Below are 22,750 nucleotides of genomic sequence, written 5' to 3'. Positions count from 1 at the left end.
TAAGCTAATGGAATGGGTCATGTCAATCAGATCATTCAACTAATGATGTGACCTCGTTAATCAAATAACAACTCATTGTTCATGGTCAGGAAACATAACCATCTTTGATTAACGAGCTAGTCAAGTAGAGGCATACTAGTGACACTTTGTTTGTCTATGTATTCACACATGTATTATGTTTCCGGTTAATACAATTCTAGCATGAATAATAAACATTTATCATGATTATAAGGAAATATATAATAACTTTATTATTGCCTCTAGGGCATATTTCCTTCAGTCTCCCACTTGCACTAGAGTCAATAATCTAGATTACACTGTAATGAATCTAACACCCATGGAGCCTTGGTGCTGATCATGTTTTGCTCGTGGAAGAGGCTTAGCCAACGGGTCTGCAACATTCAGATCCGTATGTATCTTGCAAATCTCTATGTCTCCCACCTGGACTAGATCCCGGATGGAATTGAAGCGTCTCTTGATGTGTTTGGTCCTTTTGTGAAATCTGGATTCCTTTGCCAAGGCAATTGCACCAGTATTGTCACAAAAGATTTTCATTGGACCCGATGCATTAGGTATGACACCTAGATCGGATATGAACTCCTTCATCCAGACTCCTTCGTTCGCTGCTTCCGAAGCAGCTATGTACTCCGCTTCACATGTAGATCCTGCTACGACGCTTTGTTTAGAACTGCACCAACTGACAGCTCCACCGTTTAATGTAAACACGTATCTGGTTTGCGATTTAGAATCGTCCGGATCAGTGTCAAAGCTTGCATCAACGTATCCTTTTACGGTGAGCTCTTTGTCACCTCCATATACGAGAAACATATCCTTAGTCCTTTTCAGGTATTTCAGGATGTTCTTGACCGCTGTCCAGTGATCCATTCCTGGATTACTTTGGTACCTCCCTGCTAAACTTATAGCAAAGCACACATCAGGTCTGGTACACAGCATTGCATACATGATAGATCCTATGGCTGACGCATAGGGAACATCTTTCATATTCTCTCTACCTTCTACAGTGGTCGGGCATTGAGTCTTACTCAACTTCACACCTTGTAACACAGGAAAGAACCCTTTCTTTGCTTGATCCATTTTGAACTTATTCAAAATTTTGTCAAGGTATGTGCTTTGTGAAAGTCCAATTAAGCGTCTTGATCTATCTCTATAGATCTTAATGCCTAATATGTAAGCAGCTTCACCGAGGTCTTTCATTGAAAAACTTTTATTCAAGTATCCCTTTATGCTATCCAGAAATTCTATATCATTTCCAATCAGCAATATGTCATCCACATATAATATCAGAAATGCTACAGAGCTCCCACTCACTTTCTTGTAAATACAGGCTTCTCTGAAAGTCTGTATAAAACCAAATGCTTTGATCACACTATCAAAGCGTTTATTCCTACTCCGAGATGCTTGCACCAGTCCATAAATGGATCGCTGGAGCTTGCATACTTTGTTAGCTCCCTTTGGATCGAAAAAACCTTCTGGTTGCATCATGTACAACTCTTCTTCCAGAAATCCATTCAGGAATGCAGTTTTGACATCCATCTGCCAAATTTCATAATCATAAAATGCGGCAATCGCTAACATGATTCGGACAGACTTAAGCATTGCTACGGGTGAGAAAGTCTCATCGTAGTCAACCCCTTGAACTTGTCGAAAACCTTTCGCGACAAGTCGAGCTTTGTAGACAGTAACATTACCATCAGCGTCAGTCTTCTTCTTGAAGATCCATTTATTCTCAATTGCTTGCCGATCATCTGGCAAGTCAACCAAAGTCCATACTTTGTTCTCATACATGGATCCCATCTCAGATTTCATGGCTTCAAGCCACTTTGCGGAATCTGGGCTCACCATCGCTTCTTCATAGTTCGTAGGTTCATCATGATCTAGTAGCATGACTTCCAGAACTGGATTACCGTACCACTCTGGTGCGGATCTTACTCTGGTTGATCTACGAGGTTCAGTAGTATCTTGTTCTGAAGTTTCATGATCATTATCATTAACTTCCTCACTTATTGGTGTAGGTGTCGCAGAAACAATTTTCTGTGATGTACTACTTTCCAACAAGGGAGTAGGTACAGTTACCTCGTCAAGTTCTACTTTCCTCCCACTCACTTCTTTCGAGAGAAACTCCTTCTCAAGAAAGTTTCCGAATTTAGCAACAAAAGTCTTGCCTTCGGATCTGTGATAGAAGGTGTATCCAATAGTTTCCTTTGGATATCCTATGAAGACACATTTCTCCGATTTGGGTTCGAGCTTATCAGGTTGAAGCTTTTTCACATAAGCATCGCAGCCCCAAACTTTCAGAAACGACAACTTTGGTTTCTTGCCAAACCATAGTTCATAAGGCGTCGTCTCAACGGATTTTGATGGTGCCCTATTTAACGTGAATGCGGCCGTCTCTAAAGCATAACCCCAAAATGATAGCGGTAAATCAGTAAGAGACATCATAGATCGCACCATATCCAGTAAAGTACGATTACGACGTTCGGACACACCATTACGTTGTGGTGTTCCGGGTGGCGTGAGTTGCGAAACTATTCCACAGTCTTTCAAATGTACACCAAACTCGTAACTCAAATATTCTCCTCCACGATCAGATCGTAGAAACTTTATTTTCTTGTTACGATGATTTTCAACTTCACTCTGAAATTCTTTGAACTTTTCAAATGTTTCAGACTTATGTTTCATTAAGTAGATATACCCATATCTTCTTAAATCATCTGTGAAGGTGAGAAAATAACGATATCCGCCACGAGCCTCAATATTCATCGGACCACATACATTGGTATGTATGATTTCCAACAAATCTGTTGCTCTCTCCATAGTACCGGAGAACAGTGTTTTAGTCATCTTGCCCATGAGGCACGGTTCGCAAGTACCAAGTGATTCATAATCAAGTGGTTCCAAAAGTCCATCAGTATGGAGTTTCTTCATGCGCTTTATACCGATATGACCTAAACGACAGTGCCACAAATAAGTTGCACTTTCATTATCAACTCTGCATCTTTTGGCTTCAACATTATGAATATGTGTATTAGTACTATCGAGATTCAATAAGAATAGACCACTCTTCAAAGGTGCATGACCATAAAAGATATTACTCATATAAATAGAACAACCATTATTCTCTGATTTAAATGAATAACCGTCTCGCATTAAACAAGATCCAGATATAATGTTCATGCTCAACGCTGGCACCAAATAACAATTATTTAGGTCTAATATTAATCCCGAAGGTAGATGTAGAGGTAGCGTGCCGACCGCGATCACATCGACTTTGGAACCGTTTCCCACGCGCATCGTCACCTCGTCCTTTGCCAGTGCCCGCTTATTCCGTAGTCCCTGTTTCGAGTTGCAAATATTAGCAACAGAACCAGTATCAAATACCCAGGTGCTACTGCGAGCTCTAGTAAGGTACACATCAATAACATGTATATCACATATACCTTTGTTCACCTTGCCATCCTTCTTATCCGCCAAATACTTGGGGCAGTTCCGCTTCCAGTGACCAGTCTGCTTGCAGTAGAAGCACTCAGTTTCAGGCTTAGGTCCAGACTTGGGTTTCTTCTCCTGAGCAGCAACTTGCTTGCCGTTCTTCTTGAAGTTCCCCTTCTTCTTCCCTTTGCCCTTTTTCTTGAAACTAGTGGTTTTGTTAACCATCAACACATGATGCTCCTTTTTGATTTCTACCTCCGCAGCTTTCAGCATTGCGAAGAGCTCGGGAATAGTCTTGTTCATCCCTTGCATATTATAGTTCATCATGATGCTCTTGTAGCTTGGTGGCAGTGATTGGAGAATTCTGTCAATGACGCAATCATTCGGAAGATTAACTCCCAGTTGAGTCAAGTGGTTGTGGTACCCAGACATTTTGAGTATATGTTCATTGACAGATCTATTCTCCTCCATCTTGCAGCTATAGAACTTATTGGAGACTTCATATCTCTCAATTCGGGCATTCGCTTGAAATATTAACTTCAACTCCTGGAACATCTCATATGCTCCATGACGTTCAAAACGTCGTTGAAGTCCCGATTCTAAGCCGTAAAGCATGGGACACTGAACTATCGAGTAGTCATCAGCTTTGCTCTGCCAGACGTTCATAACATCTAGTGTTGCTCCAGCAGCAGGCCTGGCACCCAGCGGTGCTTTCAGGACGTAATTCTTCTGTGCAGCAATGAGGATAATCCTCAAGTTACGGACCCAGTCCGTGTAATTGCTACCATCATCTTTCAACTTTGCTTTCTCAAGGAACGCATTAAAATTCAACGGAACAACAGCACGAGCCATCTATCTACAATCAACATAAACAAGCAAGATACTATCAGGTACTAAGTTCATGATAAATTTAAGTTCAATTAATCATATTACTTAAGAACTCCCACTTAGATAGACATCCCTCCAATCTTCTAAGTGATTACGTGATCCAAATCAACTAAACCATAACCGATCATCACGTGAGATGGAGTAGTTTTCAATGGTGAACATCGTTTATGTTGATCATATCTACTATATGATTCGCGCTCGACCTTTCGGTCTCCGTGTTCCGAGGCCATATCTGTATATGCTTGGCTCGTCAAGTATAACCTGAGTATTCTGCATGCGCAACTGTTTTGCACCCGTTGTATTTGAACGTAGAGCCTATCACACCCGATCATCACGTGGTGTCTCAGCACGAAGAACTTTCGCAACGGTGCATACTCAGGGAGAACACTTCTTGATAATTTAGCGAGAGATCATCTTATAATGCTACCGTCAATCAAAGCAAGATAAGATGCATAATAAGATAAACATCACATGCAATCAATATAAGTGATATGATATGGCCATCATCATCTTGTGCCTGTGATCTCCATCTCCGAAGCACCGTCACGATCACCATCGTCACCGGCGCGACACCTTGATCTCCATCGTAGCATCGTTGTCGTCTCACCAATCTTATGCTTCCACGACTATCACTACCGTTTAGTAATAAGGTAAAGCATTACATCGCGATTGCATTGCATACAATAAAGCGACAACCATATGGCTCCTGCCAGTTGCCGATAACTTGGTTACAAAACATGATCATCTCATACATTAAAATTCAGCATCATGCCTTGACCATATCACATCACAACATGCCCTGCAAAAACAAGTTAGACGTCCTCTACTTTGTTGTTGCATGTTTTACGTGGCTGCTACGGGCTTAAGTAAGAAACAATCTCACCTACGCATCAAAACCACAACGATAGTTTGTCAAATAGACTCCGTTTTAACCTTCGCAAGGACCGGGCGTAGCCATACTTGGTTCAACTAAAGTTGGAGAGACAGTCGCCCGCAAGCCATCTATGTGCAAAGCACGTCGAGGGAACCGGTCTCGCGTAAGCGTACGCGTAAGGTTGGTCCGGGTCGTCTCGTCCAACAATACCGCTGAACCAAAGTACGACATGCTGGTAGGCAGTATGACTTGTATCGTCCACAACTCACTTGTGTTCTACTCGTGCATATAACATCAACATAAATAACCTAGGCTCGGATGCCACTGTTGGGTTTCGTAGTAATTTCAAAAAATTTCCTACGCACACGCAAGATCATGTGATGCATAGCAACGAGGGGGAGAGTATTGTCTACGTACCCAACGCAGACCGACTGCGGAAGCGATGACACGACGTAGAGGAAGTAGTCGTACGTCTTCACGATCCAACCGATCAAGCACCGAAACTACGGCACCTCCGAGTTCGAGCACACGTTCAGCTCGATGACGATCCCCGGACTCCGATCCAGCAAAGTGTCGGGGAAGAGTTCCGTCAGCACGACGGCGTGGTGACGATCTTGATGAACTACAGCAGCAGGGCTTCGCCTAAACTCCGCTACAGTATTATCGAGGAATATGGTGGCAGGGGGCACCGCACACGGCTAAGGAACAGATCACGTGGATCAACTTGTGTGTCTAGAGGTGCCCCCTGCCTCCGTATATAAAGGAGTAGAGGGGGGAGGCTGGCCGGCCAAGCTTGGTGCGCCAGGAGAGTCCTACTCCCTCTGGGAGTAGGATCCCCCCCCCAATCCTAGTTGGAATAGGATTCGCGGAGGGGGAAAAGAGGAGGAGGGGGCCGGCCACCTCTCCTAGTCCTAATAGGACTAGGGTAAGGGGGGAGGCGCGCAGCCCATCAAAGGCAGCCCCTTCTCTTTTCCACTAAGGCCCACTATGGCCCATATAGCTCCCAGGGGGTTCCGGTAACCCTCCCGGTACTCCGGTAAAATCCCCATTTCACCCGGAACACTTCCGATATCCAAATATAGGCTTCCAATATATCAATCTTTACGTCTCGACCATTTCGAGACTCCTCGTCATGTCCGTGATCACATCCGGGACTCCGAACAACCTTCGGTACATCAAAATGCATAAAATCATAATATAACTGTCATCGTAACCTTAAGCGTGCGGACCCTACGGGTTCGAGAACAATGTAGACATGACCGAGACACGTCTCCGGTCAATAACCAATAGCGGGACCTGGATGCCCATATTGGCTCCTACGTATTCTACGAAGATCTTTATCGGTCAGACCGCATAACAACATACGTTGTTCCCTTTGTCATCGGTATGTCACTTGCCCGAGATTCGATCGTCGATATCCAATACCTAGTTCAATCTCGTTACCGGCAAGTCTCTTTACTCGTTCCGTAATACATCATCTCACAACTAACATATTAGTTGTAATGCTTGCAAGGCTTATGTGATGTGTATTACCGAGAGGGCCCAGAGATACCTCTCCGACAATCGGAGTGACAAATCCTAATCTCGAAATACGCCAACCCGACATCTACCTTTGGAGACACCTGTAATGCTCCTTTATAATCACCCAGTTACGTTGTGACGTTTGGTAGCACCCAAAGTGTTCCTCCGGCAAACGAGAGTTGCATAATCTCATAGTCATAGGAACATGTATAAGTCATGAAGAAATCAATAGCAACATACTAAACGATCGGGTGCTAAGCTAATGGAATGGGTCATGTCAATCAGATCATTCAACTAATGATGTGACCTCGTTAATCAAATAACAACTCATTGTTCATGGTCAGGAAACATAACCATCTTTGATTAACGAGCTAGTCAAGTAGAGGCATACTAGTGACACTTTGTTTGTCTATGTATTCACACATGTATTATGTTTCCGGTTAATACAATTCTAGCATGAATAATAACATTTATCATGAAATAAGGAAATAAACAATAACTTTATTATTTCCTCTAGGGCATATTTCCTTCAACCTACAACCTTAGGAGGGCCACCCCAACACCTGGCGGCATTGCTACCCCCCAGGTACCTCGTCCCGTCTAACCCTGACACAGACGACCGTCGGGTCTATCCCTTTGACATTGCTACCCCCCAGATTTTTAGTTTACCGTGTGTATGGGACCCGGTGCGGGCAAAGTCAAAGGGCTAGATCCCGTGGTCAAACTGTAAAGGGTTAGCAATGCCATCGGATTGTCGCATCGGGCCCTCATACATGCTGCACGGTGTGGTGGCATGTCCGAAGAGGCAGCACGCGTCTCCGGGGTGTGCCCCCCCCCTCACGGACGGCGCCGCCGGCACCTGGAGGGGGGAAACGGACGCGTCGGGTCTACACGGAGGGGATCTTGCCGTGGGTCTGGCCCGGATGTTGCTCCAAATTGTTCCTATGGGCTGACCTAACACAACCGGGTGGATACGTCCACTGCTCAAAGCCCGTCCGTGCAAAGTCAAAGGGGTAGATCCCATGGTCAAACGCTAGAGGGTTAGGCGGGACGGGGGCCTTAGGGGGGTAGCAATGCCACCGGAGCGTCGCACCGGGAACCTCATACATGTAGGGTCGCACCGGACCCTCATACACGTAACCACCCGGTTGTGTAAGGTCAGCCCATAGGAACACTTTGGAGCAACATCCGCCACTACACTTCCAGACTTGTGAGAGTCCACCTATGCAAGATTTGGCCCCGCTTATTCAACCCCGCATGTATGAGGGCCCGGTGCGACGCTCCGGTGGCATTGCTACCCCCCAGTGCCCCCGTCCCGCCTAACCCTGTAGCGTTTGACCATGGGATCTAGCCCTTTGACTTTGCACGGACGGGCTTTGACCAGTGGACCTCCCCACCCGGTTGTGTTAGGTCAGCCCATAGGAACACTTTGGAGCAACATTCGGGCTAGACCCACAGCAAGATCCCTCCGTGTAGACCCGCCGGTCCGTTTCCCCCCTCCAGGTGCCGGCGGCGGCGTCGTCCGTGAGTGGGGGGGCACACTCCGGACACGCGTGCCGGGCGTTTGCAACCACCACAACACTTCCAGACTTGTGAGAGGCCGCCTACGCAAGATTTGGCGGCATGCTAGCCCCCGGAGGCGGCCGGCCACAGCCATAGACGCGCGAAGGGCAATCCACGTAGAGGGAATTTTTCGGATACTTCCCCATCACCAAAACTTATGAAAAAATACCATCGTTCCTATAGCACATGTGCCCACGTCGTGCAAAAAAATCTCATGATTTCATCGCGCTCCGAGTATTTAGTAATATTGACGCCGCATCGTTACCGCAAAACGTCTACTACCGTGTCATCGCCGTCCGCGAGGGGGGGCCACGCCGGAGACGCGTCCCGCCTCTTCGGACATGCCACCACCACCCCGCATGTATGAGGGCCCGGTGCGACGCTCCGGTGGCATTGCTACCCCCCCAGTGCCCCCGTCCCGCCTAACCCTGTAGCGTTTGACCACGGGATCTAGCCCTATGACTTTGCACGGACGGGCTTTGACCAGTGGACCCTCCCCCACCCAGTTGTGTTAGGTCAGCCCATAGGACACTTTGGAGCAACATTCGGGCCAGACCACAGCAAGATCCCCTCCGTGTAGACCCGAGGCGTCCGTTTCCCCCCTCGAGTGCCGGCACCGGCGCCGTCCGTGAGGGGGGCACACCCCGGACACGCGCGCCGAGCGTTTGCAACCGCCACAACACTTCCAGACTTGTGAGAGGCCGCCTACACAAGATTTGGCAGCATGCTAGCCCCCGGAGGCCGCCGGCCACACGCCGTAGACACGTGAAAGCAATCCGCGTAGAGGGAATTTTTCGTATACTTCTCCATCACCAAAAATTATGAAAAAATACCATCGTTCCTATAGCACATGTGCCCACGTCGTGCAAAAAACTCATGATTTTATCGCGCTCCGAGTATTTAGTAATATTGACGCCGCATCATTACCGCAGAACGTCTACTACCGTGTCATCGCCGTCCGTGAGGGGGGGGCACGCCCCGGAGACGCGTCCCGCATCTTCGGACATGCCACCACACCACCCCGCATGTATGAGGGCCCGGTGCGACGCTCCGGTAACATTGCTACCCCCAGTGCCCCCGTCCCGCCTAACCATGTAGCGTTTGACCACGGGATCTAGCCCTTTGACTTTGCACAGACGGGCTTTGACCAGTGGACCTCCCCACCCGGTTGTGTTAGGTCAGCCCATAGGAACACTTTGGAGCAACATTCGGGCCATGACCCACAGCAAGATCCCCTCCGTGTAGACCCGACGCGTCCGTTTCCCCCCTCAGGTGCCGGCCGGGGCGGCGCCGTCCGGGAGGGGGGCACACCCCGGACACGCGTGCCGGGCGTTTGCAACCGCCACAACACTTCCAGACTTGTGAGAGGCCGCCCTACGCAAGATTTGGCGGCATGCTAGCCCCCGGAGGCCGCCGGCCACAGCCGTTAGACGCGCGAAGGGCAATCCGCGTAGAGGGAATTTTTCGATACTTCTCCATCACCAAAAATTATGAAAAAAACCATCGTTCCTATAGCACATGTGCCCACGTCGTGCAAAAAAATCTTGATTTTATCGCGCTCCGAGTATTTAGTAATATTGACGCCGCATCGTTACCGCAGAACGTCTACTACCGTGTCATCGCCGTCCGTGAGGGGGGGGGTCCCGCCTCTTCGGACATGCCAGCACACCCCCCCCCCCCCCCCCCCATGTATTAGGGCCCGGTGCGATGCTCCGGTGGCATTGCTACCCCCTAGTGCCCCGTCCCGCCTAACCCTGTAGCATTTGACCACGGGATCTAGCCCTTTGACTTTGCACGGACGGGCTTTGACCAGTGGACCTCCCCACCCGGTTGTGTTAGGTCAGCCCATAGGAACACTTGGAGCAACATCGGGCCAGACCCACAGCAAGATCCCCTCTGTGTAGACCCGACGCGTCCGTTTCCCCCTCCAGGTGCCGGCGGCGGCGCCGTCCATGAGGGGGGGCACACCCCGGATAGGCGTGCCGGCCGTTTGCAACCGCCACAACACTTCCAGACTTGTGAGAGGCCGCCTACGCAAGATTTGGCGGCATGCTAGCCCCCGGAGGCCGCCGGCCACAGCCGTAGACGCGCGAGGGGCAATCCGCGTAGAGTGAATTTTTCGAATACTTCTCCATCACCAAAAATTATGAAAAAAATACCATCGTTCCTATAGTACATTTGCCCACGTCGTGCAAAAAAACTCATGATTTTATCGCGCTCCGAGTATTTAGTAATATTGACGCCGCATCGTAACCGCAGAACGTCTACTACCGTGTCATCGCCGTCCGTGAGGGGGGGCCACGACCCAGAGACGCGTCCCGCCTCTTCGGACATGCCAGCACACCACCCCGCATGTATGAGGGCCCGGTGCGACGCTCCGGTGGCATTGCTACCCCCAGTGCCCCCGTCCCGCCTAACCCTGTAGCGTTTGACCACGGGATCTAGCCCTTTGACTTTGCACAGACGGGCTTTGACCAGTGGACCTCCCCACCCGGTTGTGTTAGGTCAGCCCATAGGAACACTTTCGAGCAACATCCGGGCCAGACCCACAGCAAGATCCCCTCCGTGTAGACCCGACGCGTCCGTTTCCCCCCTCCAGGTGCCGGCGGCGGCGCCGTCCGTGAGGGGGGCACACCCCGGACACGCGTGCCGGGCGTTTGCAACCGCCACAACACTTCCAGACTTGTGAGAGGCCGCCTATGCAAGATTTGGCGGCATGCTAGCCCCCGGAGGCCGCCGTCCACAGCCGTAGACGCGCGAAGGGCAATCCGCGTAGAGGGAATTTTTCGGATACTTCTCCATCACCAAAAATTATGAAAAAAATACCATCGTTCCTATAGCACATGTGCCCACGTCGTGTAAAAAAACTCATGATTTTATCGCGCTCCGAGTATTTAGTAATATTGACGCCGCATCGTTACCACAGAACGTATACTACCGTGCCATCGCCGTCCGTGAGGGGGGGGGCCACGCCTCGGAGACGCGTCCCGCCTCTACAGACATGCCACCACACCACCCCGCATGTATGAGGGCCCGGTGCGACGCTCCGGTGGCATTGCTACCTCCCAGTGCCCCCGTCCCGCCTAACCCTGTAGCGTTTGACCACGAGATCTAGCCCTTTGAATTTGCACGGACGGGCTTTGACCAGTGGACCTCCCCACCCGGTTGTGTTAGGTCAGCCCATAGGAACACTTTGGAGCAACATCCGGGCCAGACCCACAGCAAGATCCCCTCCGTGTAGACCCGACGCATCCGTTTCCCCCCTCCAGGTGCCGGCGGCGGCGCCGTCCGTGAGGGGGGCACACCCCGGACACGGGTGTCGGGCGTTTGCAACCGCCACATCACTTCCAGACTTGTGAGAGGCCGCCTACGCAAGATTTGGCGGCATGCTAGCCCCCGGAGGCTGCCGTCCGTGAGGGGGGGCACACCCCGGAGCCCCAAGACGGGCGTCTACGCATGCATGAACACTTTCACATATGCATCGGGACCCGTGCGATGTTTCGGTGACATAGCTACACCCCGAATCCCCCCACCAACCAGAATTCTTTCCATGTCGACCGTTTCCCCCCTCCGTGACACGGCGATAGCGGCGTTCGTAACGGGGGGCAATCGATATACCATCGGGTATGTTTTTTTTAGATAAGGCATAATTATCTTATGCAAAAACAAAAACTAAAATAAAGTAAAAATAACAAAACAAAGTAAAAATAAAAAATAAAGTAAAATACACGTATGCCGACGGCCTTGTGCACACATGGAGGTTGTCCCACGGATCGATGACGTGGCATGGCACACGGATCGATGACGTGGCGAAGGGGCCTATGCCGACGGCTGTGCCGTAGGCATACCTCTGCCACAGATAACCAAAGTAAAAATAAAAAAAATAAGTAAAATAAACGTATGCCGACGGCAAGGCCGTCGGCATATCTGTGCACACACGGAGGTTGTCCCACGAATCGATGACGTGGCGTGGCACACGGATCGATGACGTGGCAGAGGGGCCTATGCCGACGGCTATGCCGTAGGCATACCTCTGCCACAGATGTGCCGACGGCCGCCGTTACCGCCCGTCGGCGTAGGGTCAACGCCGTCAAATGGTCAGCGCTGACCAGGCACGGGGGCCCGGGCTATGCCGACGGCCTGTCCTATGCCGACGGGCCCCGTAGGCGTATCTCGGGCGGTCCCGACGGCCTCGTCTATGCCGACGGCCCCGTCGGCATAGATGGATGTATGCCGACGGCTATTCTATGCCTACGGCCTATCCTTGGCCGTCGGCATAGGTCCATAGATGCCGACGGGGGCCGTCGGCATAGATTTGGCCGTCGGCAACCCCAGTTTTTCTGGGAGTGTGGGGACGGACGGACGCACGCCATCCATCTTTGCTGCTGAGATGGTGCAAAAACCTGTTTACTGTTTTGTTCAATTAAGTTGCCCGTCTATCTTTTTATTAGTACTAGTAAACGTGCACGTGCAACGCACGTATCAAGCATTAATCAAGTAATCATAAGCACATATAATAGAAATATGAAATTTTCCAAAAATATATCAACTAAATATAAACACAATGGTGCAATATCCACTCAAGTTGTGTTTTCAATGTAAGAAATCATTGTGGATTTGTGGTCGCATTGCTGGACAATAACGTAAGTTGTTTCACCGTTTAGTGTTCTTCCAGGTTCTAAAACAAGATCAATCCACTGATCTTGCACACGCATTTTTCTTTCATGGACACCTAGGATTTCACTATTGAATCATTGGTTACATAAAGAATTACTCCCTCCGTCCTGAAATACTCATCGGAAAAAGGAATATATCTAGGTTTCTTTGACAAGTATTTCCAGACGGACGAAATATATAGACAGGACAGTCCGCGAAGCTAAATCCATCGCCTCAGATTCATTCGCCGTGCTAGAGTTCATACTTCATAAAAAGAGAAAATTCATAGGCGCACACATCAAACTGTATGCTCACCAAACCGGAGAATGAATGGGAACAAAGAGCATCAAATGCAAGGAGAGAAGCTCACCTGAGAGAAACCATAGATGGCCGGGCGAGTACTGCAGGTCGACGGGTGTCCTCATCGCGGTTGATAGGGGCCATGCAGAGGGGCAACTGGGATAGCGGTGCACGGATAGGACTTGGTCAGGCGGAGAGGAGGGACGGCAGGGGCTCGACCGCAGGTGACTTGTGGCAGCAGAGACTCGACTCGTTCCGGCGGCGGCGTCTGCGCGAGATCGTGCGGGAAGTTCGGCGACGGATCCAGTGCTGCGACACCACCGGGATGAAGCCAGAGTCGGTGGAAAACACAGTGTGTTAGAATACAACTTGCAGTAATAATCATATTCAGAATATAATTCAGCTTGCACTTCCATGAATCGACCAGACACAAAGTTGATCTTTATTTGACATTCAATCATACAGTCCCAATGGAATTAAATTTGGAGCAAGGTAGAAAAATGCAAGTCACAGCAGGAAGAAAAGTTATCAATCGAGGAATTACCTACTCAAGGGTGTGGACAGTGTGGTGAGTGCATCCTCGTGCGGGGGAGATGGGAACGCATAGAGAAGATGTAGGTGACGACACTTGTGCAGGGCTGCAGGCGGCAACTACCTCGGTGGAGAAGGGGGTGGTCTCGTATGGGTCGATGAGTGACCCCGGGGATCCGGTGGGAGAAAGGTTGGGGGTGGCCAGATCGGCAGCATGGTGCCCGCCGTTGGCGCCCATAGACGCTATGAGGGGAGCCGCCAGCACTGGAGGCAGCCTCAGGTGGCGCCTCAACATGAGCATGGGAGCCGCTCCCCTCTTCCGGGAGCGTCGGTGGGGGGTGGGGGCAAGAGGACATGGGCGCCGGAGGAGGGAGCAGTAGGCGTGTTGGGGGGGGGCGGGGGCGGGGGGGGTGGGTACAGTCAGGAGGAAGTATGGATTAGTAGAGACGAAGCAGAGTAGCATTTTCGTTAGTGCTGTTCTAGACCATTAGATTATGTAATCAGACGGCTAATATGCTTAGTTGGATCTGCCCTCTCGTTTTTTTATAGGGATTTTTTTTGAGCATGTTTTTTTTATAGGGATAGTAGATGCGAGAATTAGTTGGAAACGGACGCGCACGTGCGTATATACGTACATCAGTACATGTGGTTGTGGAGTATGTAGCAATGCATGCGTACGCTGCCTTTCTCAGGGGCACGGGCAGGGAAAGAAGGAGGTTTCATTTTCAAACAGTCGCATCACCGGAAATATGTTTCATTTTTTATAAGATATGCATCAGCAGTATAGGTTAATTTATCTGGAAGCAGCGATTCGGTGCTCAACCTCTTCTCCAGCCGCAATGAATAGAAAATTCAAAATAAATACTAGAAAAATTCAAAAATTCTTTTTTTTCTTTTTGCATGGTAGATAATTTGGTATTGTAAATTTAGGCTCTGTACGTATTGTTCGTTAATTTTATTTTCTTTTGCTGATAGCTACTCATATAGCCAAATAATATGAAATTTGGAGGGCACCACACACATCAAATTATCTACCATGATTTTTCTGGATTTTTAGAACTTTTTCTTGACCGGGTGCAGATGATGGTGGGCTCGCAAATCGATATTTGAATTTATCCTCGCTTTTCTCTCTTTCCTTGATGGGCTGGTGGCGAAATGTCCACAAGGGGTAAACCGAATAGTACTAGCACTAGCAGTCTCGCGGCGAAAAGTAGCAATCCGCTCGCGGAGTTTGTCGGGTTGGCGGAAAACTGGGAGCGCTCGCCAAAACGGAGGGCTACACACACTGCACTCCACTCGCGCGCATGCTCCTCCTGCCCTGCCAACCCCGTTGCCTCCTCTTATCCAGTTGCAGTGGGGTGCAGTGCACGTGAGATGGTTCTTTTTATATGACCAACGAGGCCGCGCCACCTGTGCTCTGCCGCAGCACCGACCAGCCAGAGCCAGCCCGCCCGCCGGTATGGCGAGCTCGCCTGAACCGCCGCCCAAAACCACGGTCTCGCTTCCCTTCCCACCGTATCGTCTTCTTTCCGTTGAGTGCCCGCACGCTGCTTGCCGTTTCCTGCAGCCTATATAAATCCGGCGAGAGCACATTTCCTATCCATCTCACTCATCACACACACTGCTGCTCATACTTCACTGCTAGTACTACCGTGGCACCAAGCTCTCTTCCGCCAAGATGTCCACGGTCACCCGCGCCTACCTCGACCAGAGGCTCGCCCTCGCCAACCGCTGCTCCAGAGGTACTAATCAAAACGATATGATGCATGCCCCGCCGGTTCACCATGTCGCCAGCGTCTCTTCTACCACTAGTCCTAGTACACATACACATTTCAGCCTATGCGCTGAAACTAGATCTCGTAACCAGTTAACATGTCTGTGTTGATTCGGTGCTGCAGAGGCTGCCATGGCCGGAGCCAAGGCCGCTGCCGTCGCCACCGTCGCTGCCGCAGTCCCCACCGTAAGTACGCGTTTCTCAGCCGGCACAACTAGTTGCAAGGACGAACAGTCATCTCACCCTGTTCACTTCTTCCTCCGTGCCTTTGTCTGCAGCTGGCAAGCGTGAGGATGCTGCCGTGGGCGAGGGCGCACCTCAACCCGACCGGGCAGGCGCTCATCATCTCCACCATCGCCGGGATGGCCTACTTCATCGTCGCCGACAAGACCATCCTATCCATGGCCAGGAAGCACTCCTTCGACGACGCGCCGGACCACCTCAAGAACACCTCCTTCAACTAATTAGACTACAATAGTAGATCCATTAATAGTGCGCAGCGACGGCCTGAAAGATAGTATAATGTTCAGCACTTATCTGATATCAGGCCAAGTTCGCAGACAGTGAGTGGTGTAGTACTGCGCTTCTCTGCCGCTCTGCGTGCAAGCACTTGTCTGATGATGTATCCAGCCAGTAATCTTGAATTAATAATAACCTGCATCTGTACAACTCAGTTCACCTGCCATCACCCATCTTACATTTTCTTGGTGGTGGTTATCGTCTGAAATGTGCCACTGGCAGAGCAATACCCAACATCGCGCATGCGGGATCCCCGGAGAGGGCTGCCAGAGGTTAGTAATGAACAAGATGACATGGGATGAATCAAAAACTCCATCAATCAGATTCAGTATAAAATATTGAAATTACTACTCCATCAATCAAATTCAGTAATGAACAGAAACTGTAAGCAGGAGGAAGTGGAGCAAATGTCACCTGCGATTTATCCTTATATCAAACTGTGAATTTTTAATCTCAAACTCTGGTGGTCGCACAAGCCAAAATATGTAGCTCTCCTTATGCGTTACCATCATGAGGAGAATAAGAGAAACCACCAATACCTGTCAGAGTTAGAGTAAAGTTAATTCTTGGTTTGATTGATTTACTTTTCTAGATGAGACATGGTTAATTCTTGTTTGGACGAGAGCTAGCTGCAATGGATTATCGCTTAATATTATCTCTAAAAGTTAACATTTGTATGCTGTTACAACTATGGAATGATTAAATTAAAGCTATATTCTGTAATTGCATAGTATTCATTCGTTTGGAAATACTTTACGTTGATTTAGTACAGGTTGTGCAAGATTACCTATGAATTTTAAACTCCTATTCCAAAAATAGTAAATCTACTTCGTCAATGCTACTCCCTCTGTCCCGAATTAATTGTTCTAAAACGGATATAAATGGATGTATATGTATCTAGATATATCCATTTATACGACAAGAAATTCAAAACGATGGGAGTATTACTTAAGGAAAGCTACTCTCTCTCTCTCTCTCTCTTACAAAATCAAGAAACTCTATTGTCCCAAAAATATATTTTCCATAAAAAAACACTTGCTCTTCACAATTACTCCCTCCGTCCCATAATATAAGAACGTTTTTTACACTAGTGTAGTGTCAAAAACACTCTTATATTATGGGACGGGGGGAGTACATCTAAGTTACCTCAAGACGGCATCACAAAATACAATAAACAAGATGTTTCGCATGTAGATTTTTAAAAATAAATAAATAAACCTACCATACACGCAACTACACCCACGTGGCAAAAACCAAAAACACAAAAATGCTTTCTCCACCTCACAACTAGAGTGGAAGAAAACACCTTCTCTCTTGACATATGACCATGCGACAATCATCACCCCCCCCCCCCCCCCCCCCCCCCCCCCCCCCCCCCTATGAATATCATCATCAAAATGTATACTCGACACGGCAAAAATATATATATGACCCACCGGGGTAGATGGTATGACATTTTGGAACAAGTATTAGCAAAACCTGTTTTAAGAGGATTTTTAGGAAAACTAGTTCTAAATTGTTGCTATGTTAAAGCTGATTTATAGGATACCTTGTTTGGACTTGAAAAGTTCAGATAGTACTGATGTAAATCGATTTTCGTCTCTGAGTTCCTTTCGTCCGTGATCTCTCTTCCTCGACGAGCACACATGCATGCACGTGAACTCCATGGTACTAAAATGCGGCAAGCACGGTGATGCTCTTGAGCACGCGTTATCTTTTTTATGGTGTGGCTGCAATAGCATTAGCAACACATACAACGAGGGCTCGCCAAAGGCGGATGTGGCGACGGCGACCATGGGCAAGGCCCGGCAGCGGTGGCCATGGAGAGGGTTGACAGTAGAGGAGGCGGAAGCGGGCGATGACGACCATGGCCGAGGGCCTGCAGTGCGGAGGGCAGAAGCGGCAACAGCGACTATGGCCGAGGGCCGGCAGCGACGGAGAGCGGAAGAGGCAACAACGACTATAAGTACTGCCCAAATCGTCTAACACCACAGTCCGCTCTCACGGCGTCTCAGGCCGTCACGTACACACAATAAATATCCCCTGAACCACCACAGCTAATACTGCGTACGTCCCACATCCCGAGCCAAACGAACGCACGACGATCCAGAGAGCGCGCGAGCTCGTCCACGCCAAGCAATCTTCGTTAGCAGTGTAGGTTAATTTATTCGGAAGCAGCGATTCGGTGCCCAACCTCTTCTACAGCCGCAATGAATAAAGAATACGAAACAAATAGTAGAAACATTCAAAAAATCTATTTTTTTATTTTTGCATGGTAGATAATTTGGTATTGTAAATTTAAGCTCTGTAAAAAGTTTACCGTTTATGTATTGTTCTGACCCATTTTCCTTTTTTGCTGATAGCTACTCATAAGGCCAAATACTATGAAATTTGGGGAGCACCGCACACACCAAATTATGTACCATGATTTTTTTGGGGGATTTTTATGGTTTTTTCTTGACCGGGTGCACGTGATTCTTGGCTCACAAATCGATATTTGAATTTATCCATGCTTTTCTCTCTTTTCCTTGGTGGGCTGGTGGCGAAGTGTCCACAGGGGTAAACCGAATAGTACTAGCACTAGCAGTCGTTTTTTTTGAGAAAAGAAAACCACTAGCAGTCTCGCGGCGAAAAGTAGCGAACCGCTCGCGGAGTTTGCCGGGTTGGCGGAAAACTGGGAGCGCCAAAACGGAGGGCACACTGCACTCGCCCACATGCTCTTCTTGGTGTAGTGTTATCCTACGCACGCTCCCTGCCTCCTCTTATCCAGTTGCAGTGGAGTGCAGTGCACGTGAGATGGCTTTTATACTGTGACCAACGAGCGGCGCCACCTGTGCTCTGCCCGCCCGCCGGTATAGCCAGCTCGCCTGAACCACCGCCCAGAAGGCCAAAACCACGGTCTCGCTTGCCTTCCCACCGTATCAAATCGTCTTCTTGCGCGCACGCCGGTTGCCGGTTTCCTGCAACCTATATAAATCCGGCCAGACCACATTTCCTATCCATCTCACTCACACTGTCACACTGTCTCACTACTACTGCTGATACTACACTGCTACTACCAGTTCACTTCCTTGGGATCTCGGCCAACATGTCGACGGTGACCCGCGCCTACCTCGACCAGAGGCTCGCCGCCGCCAACCGCTGCTCCAGAGGTACTAACCAACGACGACTGGTTCCGGCCTCAGCCCAGCACTGCTCGTATATCCAATTCATTGCAGCTTATGTGTCTGCTGAAACTGATCTTGATTAACATTCCTATGTTGATCCGAAACTGCAGAGGCTGCCATGGCCGGAGCCAAGGCCGCGGCAGTCGCCGCCGTCGCTGCCGCAGTCCCCACCGTAAGTACACGTTTCTCGGCTGGCGCCGCTATCTTGCAAGCATCCCCAAGATACAACAATCATGCATCTCACTGTCTTCTTCCCCCGTGTCTTTCTCTGCAGCTAGCGAGCGTGAGGATGCTGCCGTGGGCGAGGGCGCACCTGAACCCGACCGGGCAGGCGCTCATCATCTCCACCGTCGCCGGGATGGCCTACTTCATCGTCGCCGACAAGACCATCCTCTCCATGGCCAGAAAGCACTCCTTCGAGGACGCGCCGGACCACCTCAAGAACACCTCCTTCAACTAATTAGGCTATAATCTGCACGCCGGCCTGGAAGTATCTGCTGGAAGATAGTATAATGTTCAGCACTTATTCGAGATCAGGCGAGCCTTGCAGACAGTCAGTGGTGTAGCATTGCGCTTCGCTGCGTGCAACTTATCTGATGAAGTAATCATCATGTATCCAGCCAGTAATCTTGAATTAATAATGACTTGTATTTGTACAACTCAGGTTTACCCATCATCATCCCATCTTACATTTCCTTGTTTTTGGTTATCTTTTGACATGTGGCGAGTGGCAGGTCCTGCACAAGACCGAAATAACACCGCATTCTTCGACCCCCTATACCCACTTGTTTAATCTTTTGATAAGTTTTAATAGATGGCGTGGCAAATATGGAACGTATTTATAAAGAAAAAAGGAAAATAATCCTCAGAGCACATGTGCATTTTTTTGCGGGTAGAGCACATGTGCATTTCAACAAAGGACAGAACGACAATCCCTCTTGCGCCTGAAGCAGAGGTCATGTACCTCCACTCCCACCCCCACACCTTAGAATAAGGGTTTGCGCATAAGACAAAAAATGTTTGAGGGAATATTGGTCCGGGTTGAAAATAGTCCTAATAAAGCAGTCGTGCGCCAACGACCCTATCCTAGTTTAGAACTCTCTTCACTTTGACCAAATCTTTGAAGTTCAGAATGTGCTCCAGTTCCATCTCCAATTCCTCCTGGATGTTGATCATCATCATCAACTTGGCATCTTCGTCGTCCGATTTTGATGAGTCGATGAACTCTTTTTGAATGAATTCATCAAGCTCCTATTCTTTATACTCCTCATCCGACGAACCAATCGTTTTGCTAAAAAGAAACACTGCTCGGACATTATTGAACACATGGAGGGCAAGGTGTATGACGGGAGGAGCGAGACATACTGCGGTGACGAGAATGGCGGGGAGGAGGTTTGTGGCAGTGATGCTGGCGCCTTGGGGTCAGGACAAAGGTGAAGCTAGGGAACAGTCGTAGCAGACGAAGGAGAAAAGAGGAGAGGAAAAGGGCAGGTCCGGCTAGGTCAAGGTGATTTCATGAAATTTATGGTGGGTCATGTCTGTCGGATCCAACATAGTGGGCACGTCCGAGTCTCCCCATACCCTTTCTAGATATGGGCTAGATATGAGGGATGCCGGTCGGCCGGGACGCATAGGACCGATTTGAGGGAGCCGACTGGCTTGCTATTTTTTGTGCGGTCAATGACTGAATGGCCCGCCCAGACACACAAAGCCAACATGAAGTGTCTGGTTGTAGATACTCTAACATTCAACGCTAAGGTCTTGCATTTGCTGAGGTGCGCAAAGACGACCACTGCGATGCTAGCGAATTCCCAACTAAAATGAGTATAGCACAAATAAATTTAATTTAAAAATTTCGAAGGTGTCCAGTTGGTATTGTCGGTAAATGTGTTTCCTCCCACTCTTGGTATTTTTTGGGTATTGCCAAAAACTTGGTGAGGGTCGAGATTCGCAACAACGGGAGATGTACGGTGGTTGTGCAAGCGTTGACCGGGCTAGATAGTGAAAACCTTTACGTTATTTCAACGGGTGATCAACTTTATACTCCCTCCGTTTCATTTTAGTCTGCATATTAGTTTTGTTTAAAGTCAAACTCTTCGAAGTTTGATAAAGTTTACATAAAATATTATTGATATTCACAATACAAATACAATATCATTAGATACATTGTGGAGTATATTTTCATATGATATTTTTTTGATATTGTAGATCTTTATAATTTTTTATATAAGTATGGTAAACTTGACTTTGAAGAAATCTAATACTCCCTCCGTCACGGTTTAGAAGGCACAGTTAAATTTGCATGCGTTTTCACAATAGACAAGGTTTAGGGCGCATTGCATTTATTTTAGTAACTAATTAGTACTCCGTATACTATTTCTATATGCATGCATAGTGTGAATGCTATTTTTTAGCCTATCTCACAACCAATAGATAACCACCTAGGTCCCAGAGAATTTCCAAGCGTGCCTTCTAAACCGTGACGGAAGAAGTACGCGAAGTAAAAAGAACCTCTATCTCAAAAAACAACAACCACTATCTAAAAAAAAGTAAAAAAAACCTGAGGGAGTATTTCCCGGCAACAAAAAAGAAACAATGAATTTGCAGCGGACCGCTCGCGGAATTGGATTGCGGCCGGGTTGGCGGAAAACTGGGAGCGCCCAGACAGATAGCCAACAGAACAGAGGGCACACTCACTCACACGCTCCTCCTATGAGGCTATGATGCAGCACCTACGCACGAACAGGAACACGCTCCCTGCCAACCCCGATCGATCCTGTCCATGGCCATTTTTAATTCGTCATTAGTTGGGCGCACGGGCCCACCCTTGAAATCAGGGGGGGGGGGGGGGGGGGGGGGGGTTGGGGGGGGGGGGGGGGGGGGGGGGGGGGGGGGGGGCAGTTTGATTAGCATTTTTAGAAGATTACTCTCCGTTAGCAATTTCGTTACCTGTATACTAGTTGCAGTGCAGTGGTCATCAAAAACTATCAGCGGCGTGTCACGTGGGATGGTTTTTATATGCGAACCATCTGTCCTCTGCCGCGTCGATCGTGTGAAACCCACGGTCTCGCTTCCCACCTTATCAGCCTTCCTCTCCGCGCGCACGCCGGTTTCGCGGTTTCTCGCAGCCTAGCTATAAATCTGGGCGGAGCACCAGCTCTGCCCCATCCAACCTCACTTCACTACCACTCGTACAGTCGTACTACGCGTGCTAGTTCACTTCCTTCGGATCATCTTGCCAGTTGCCACTAAGCTCTGCCCCCGAGAAGATGTCTACGGTGACCCGCGCCTACCTCGACCAGAGGCTCGCCGCCGTCGCCAAGCGCTGCTCCAGAGGTACTAACCAAAACGACATGCTGGCCTGTCGGTTCACCATGCCGGCAATGCTCTTGCCGCTCTGTTCTACTAGTACATTGTAGCCATTAACATCCTGCACGGCGACCCACTCACCCTGCTGAAACTTGGTCGTCATTAACATCCCGGTGTTGATTCGAAACTACGGAGGCCACC

At 48.9% G+C, this 22,750-nt stretch overlaps 1 protein-coding gene across 3 annotated transcripts; it reads left to right on the top strand.

The window, feature by feature from the left end:
• The first annotated feature begins 15,299 nt into the window (after positions 1–15,299).
• Positions 15,300–19,943, top strand: LOC125526688 (early nodulin-93-like). 3 transcript variants are annotated; one of them, XM_048691331.1, is made up of 3 exons: positions 15,300–15,522; positions 15,679–15,740; positions 15,833–16,227. In XM_048691331.1, exons 1-3 carry the CDS (start codon positions 15,459–15,461, stop codon positions 16,016–16,018), a joined length of 312 nt encoding a protein of 103 aa, XP_048547288.1. In that variant the 5' UTR covers positions 15,300–15,458; the 3' UTR covers positions 16,019–16,227. The 3 variants fall into 3 exon arrangements, with proteins under 3 accessions (XP_048547288.1, XP_048547289.1, XP_048547287.1); XM_048691332.1 differs by lacking the exon at positions 15,833–16,227 and adding an exon at positions 19,515–19,943 and having other exon boundaries at positions 15,314–15,522; XM_048691330.1 differs by lacking the exons at positions 15,300–15,522; positions 15,679–15,740; positions 15,833–16,227 and adding exons at positions 19,048–19,225; positions 19,351–19,412; positions 19,515–19,943.
• The last annotated feature ends 2,807 nt before the right edge of the window (positions 19,944–22,750 follow it).

The sequence above is a fragment of the Triticum urartu genome, unplaced genomic scaffold (assembly GCF_003073215.2).
Source record: "Triticum urartu cultivar G1812 unplaced genomic scaffold, Tu2.1 TuUngrouped_contig_1408, whole genome shotgun sequence".
In the NCBI taxonomy this organism is placed as follows: Eukaryota; Viridiplantae; Streptophyta; class Magnoliopsida; order Poales; family Poaceae; genus Triticum; species Triticum urartu.
This window is presented reverse-complemented; position numbering and strand designations above follow the sequence as displayed.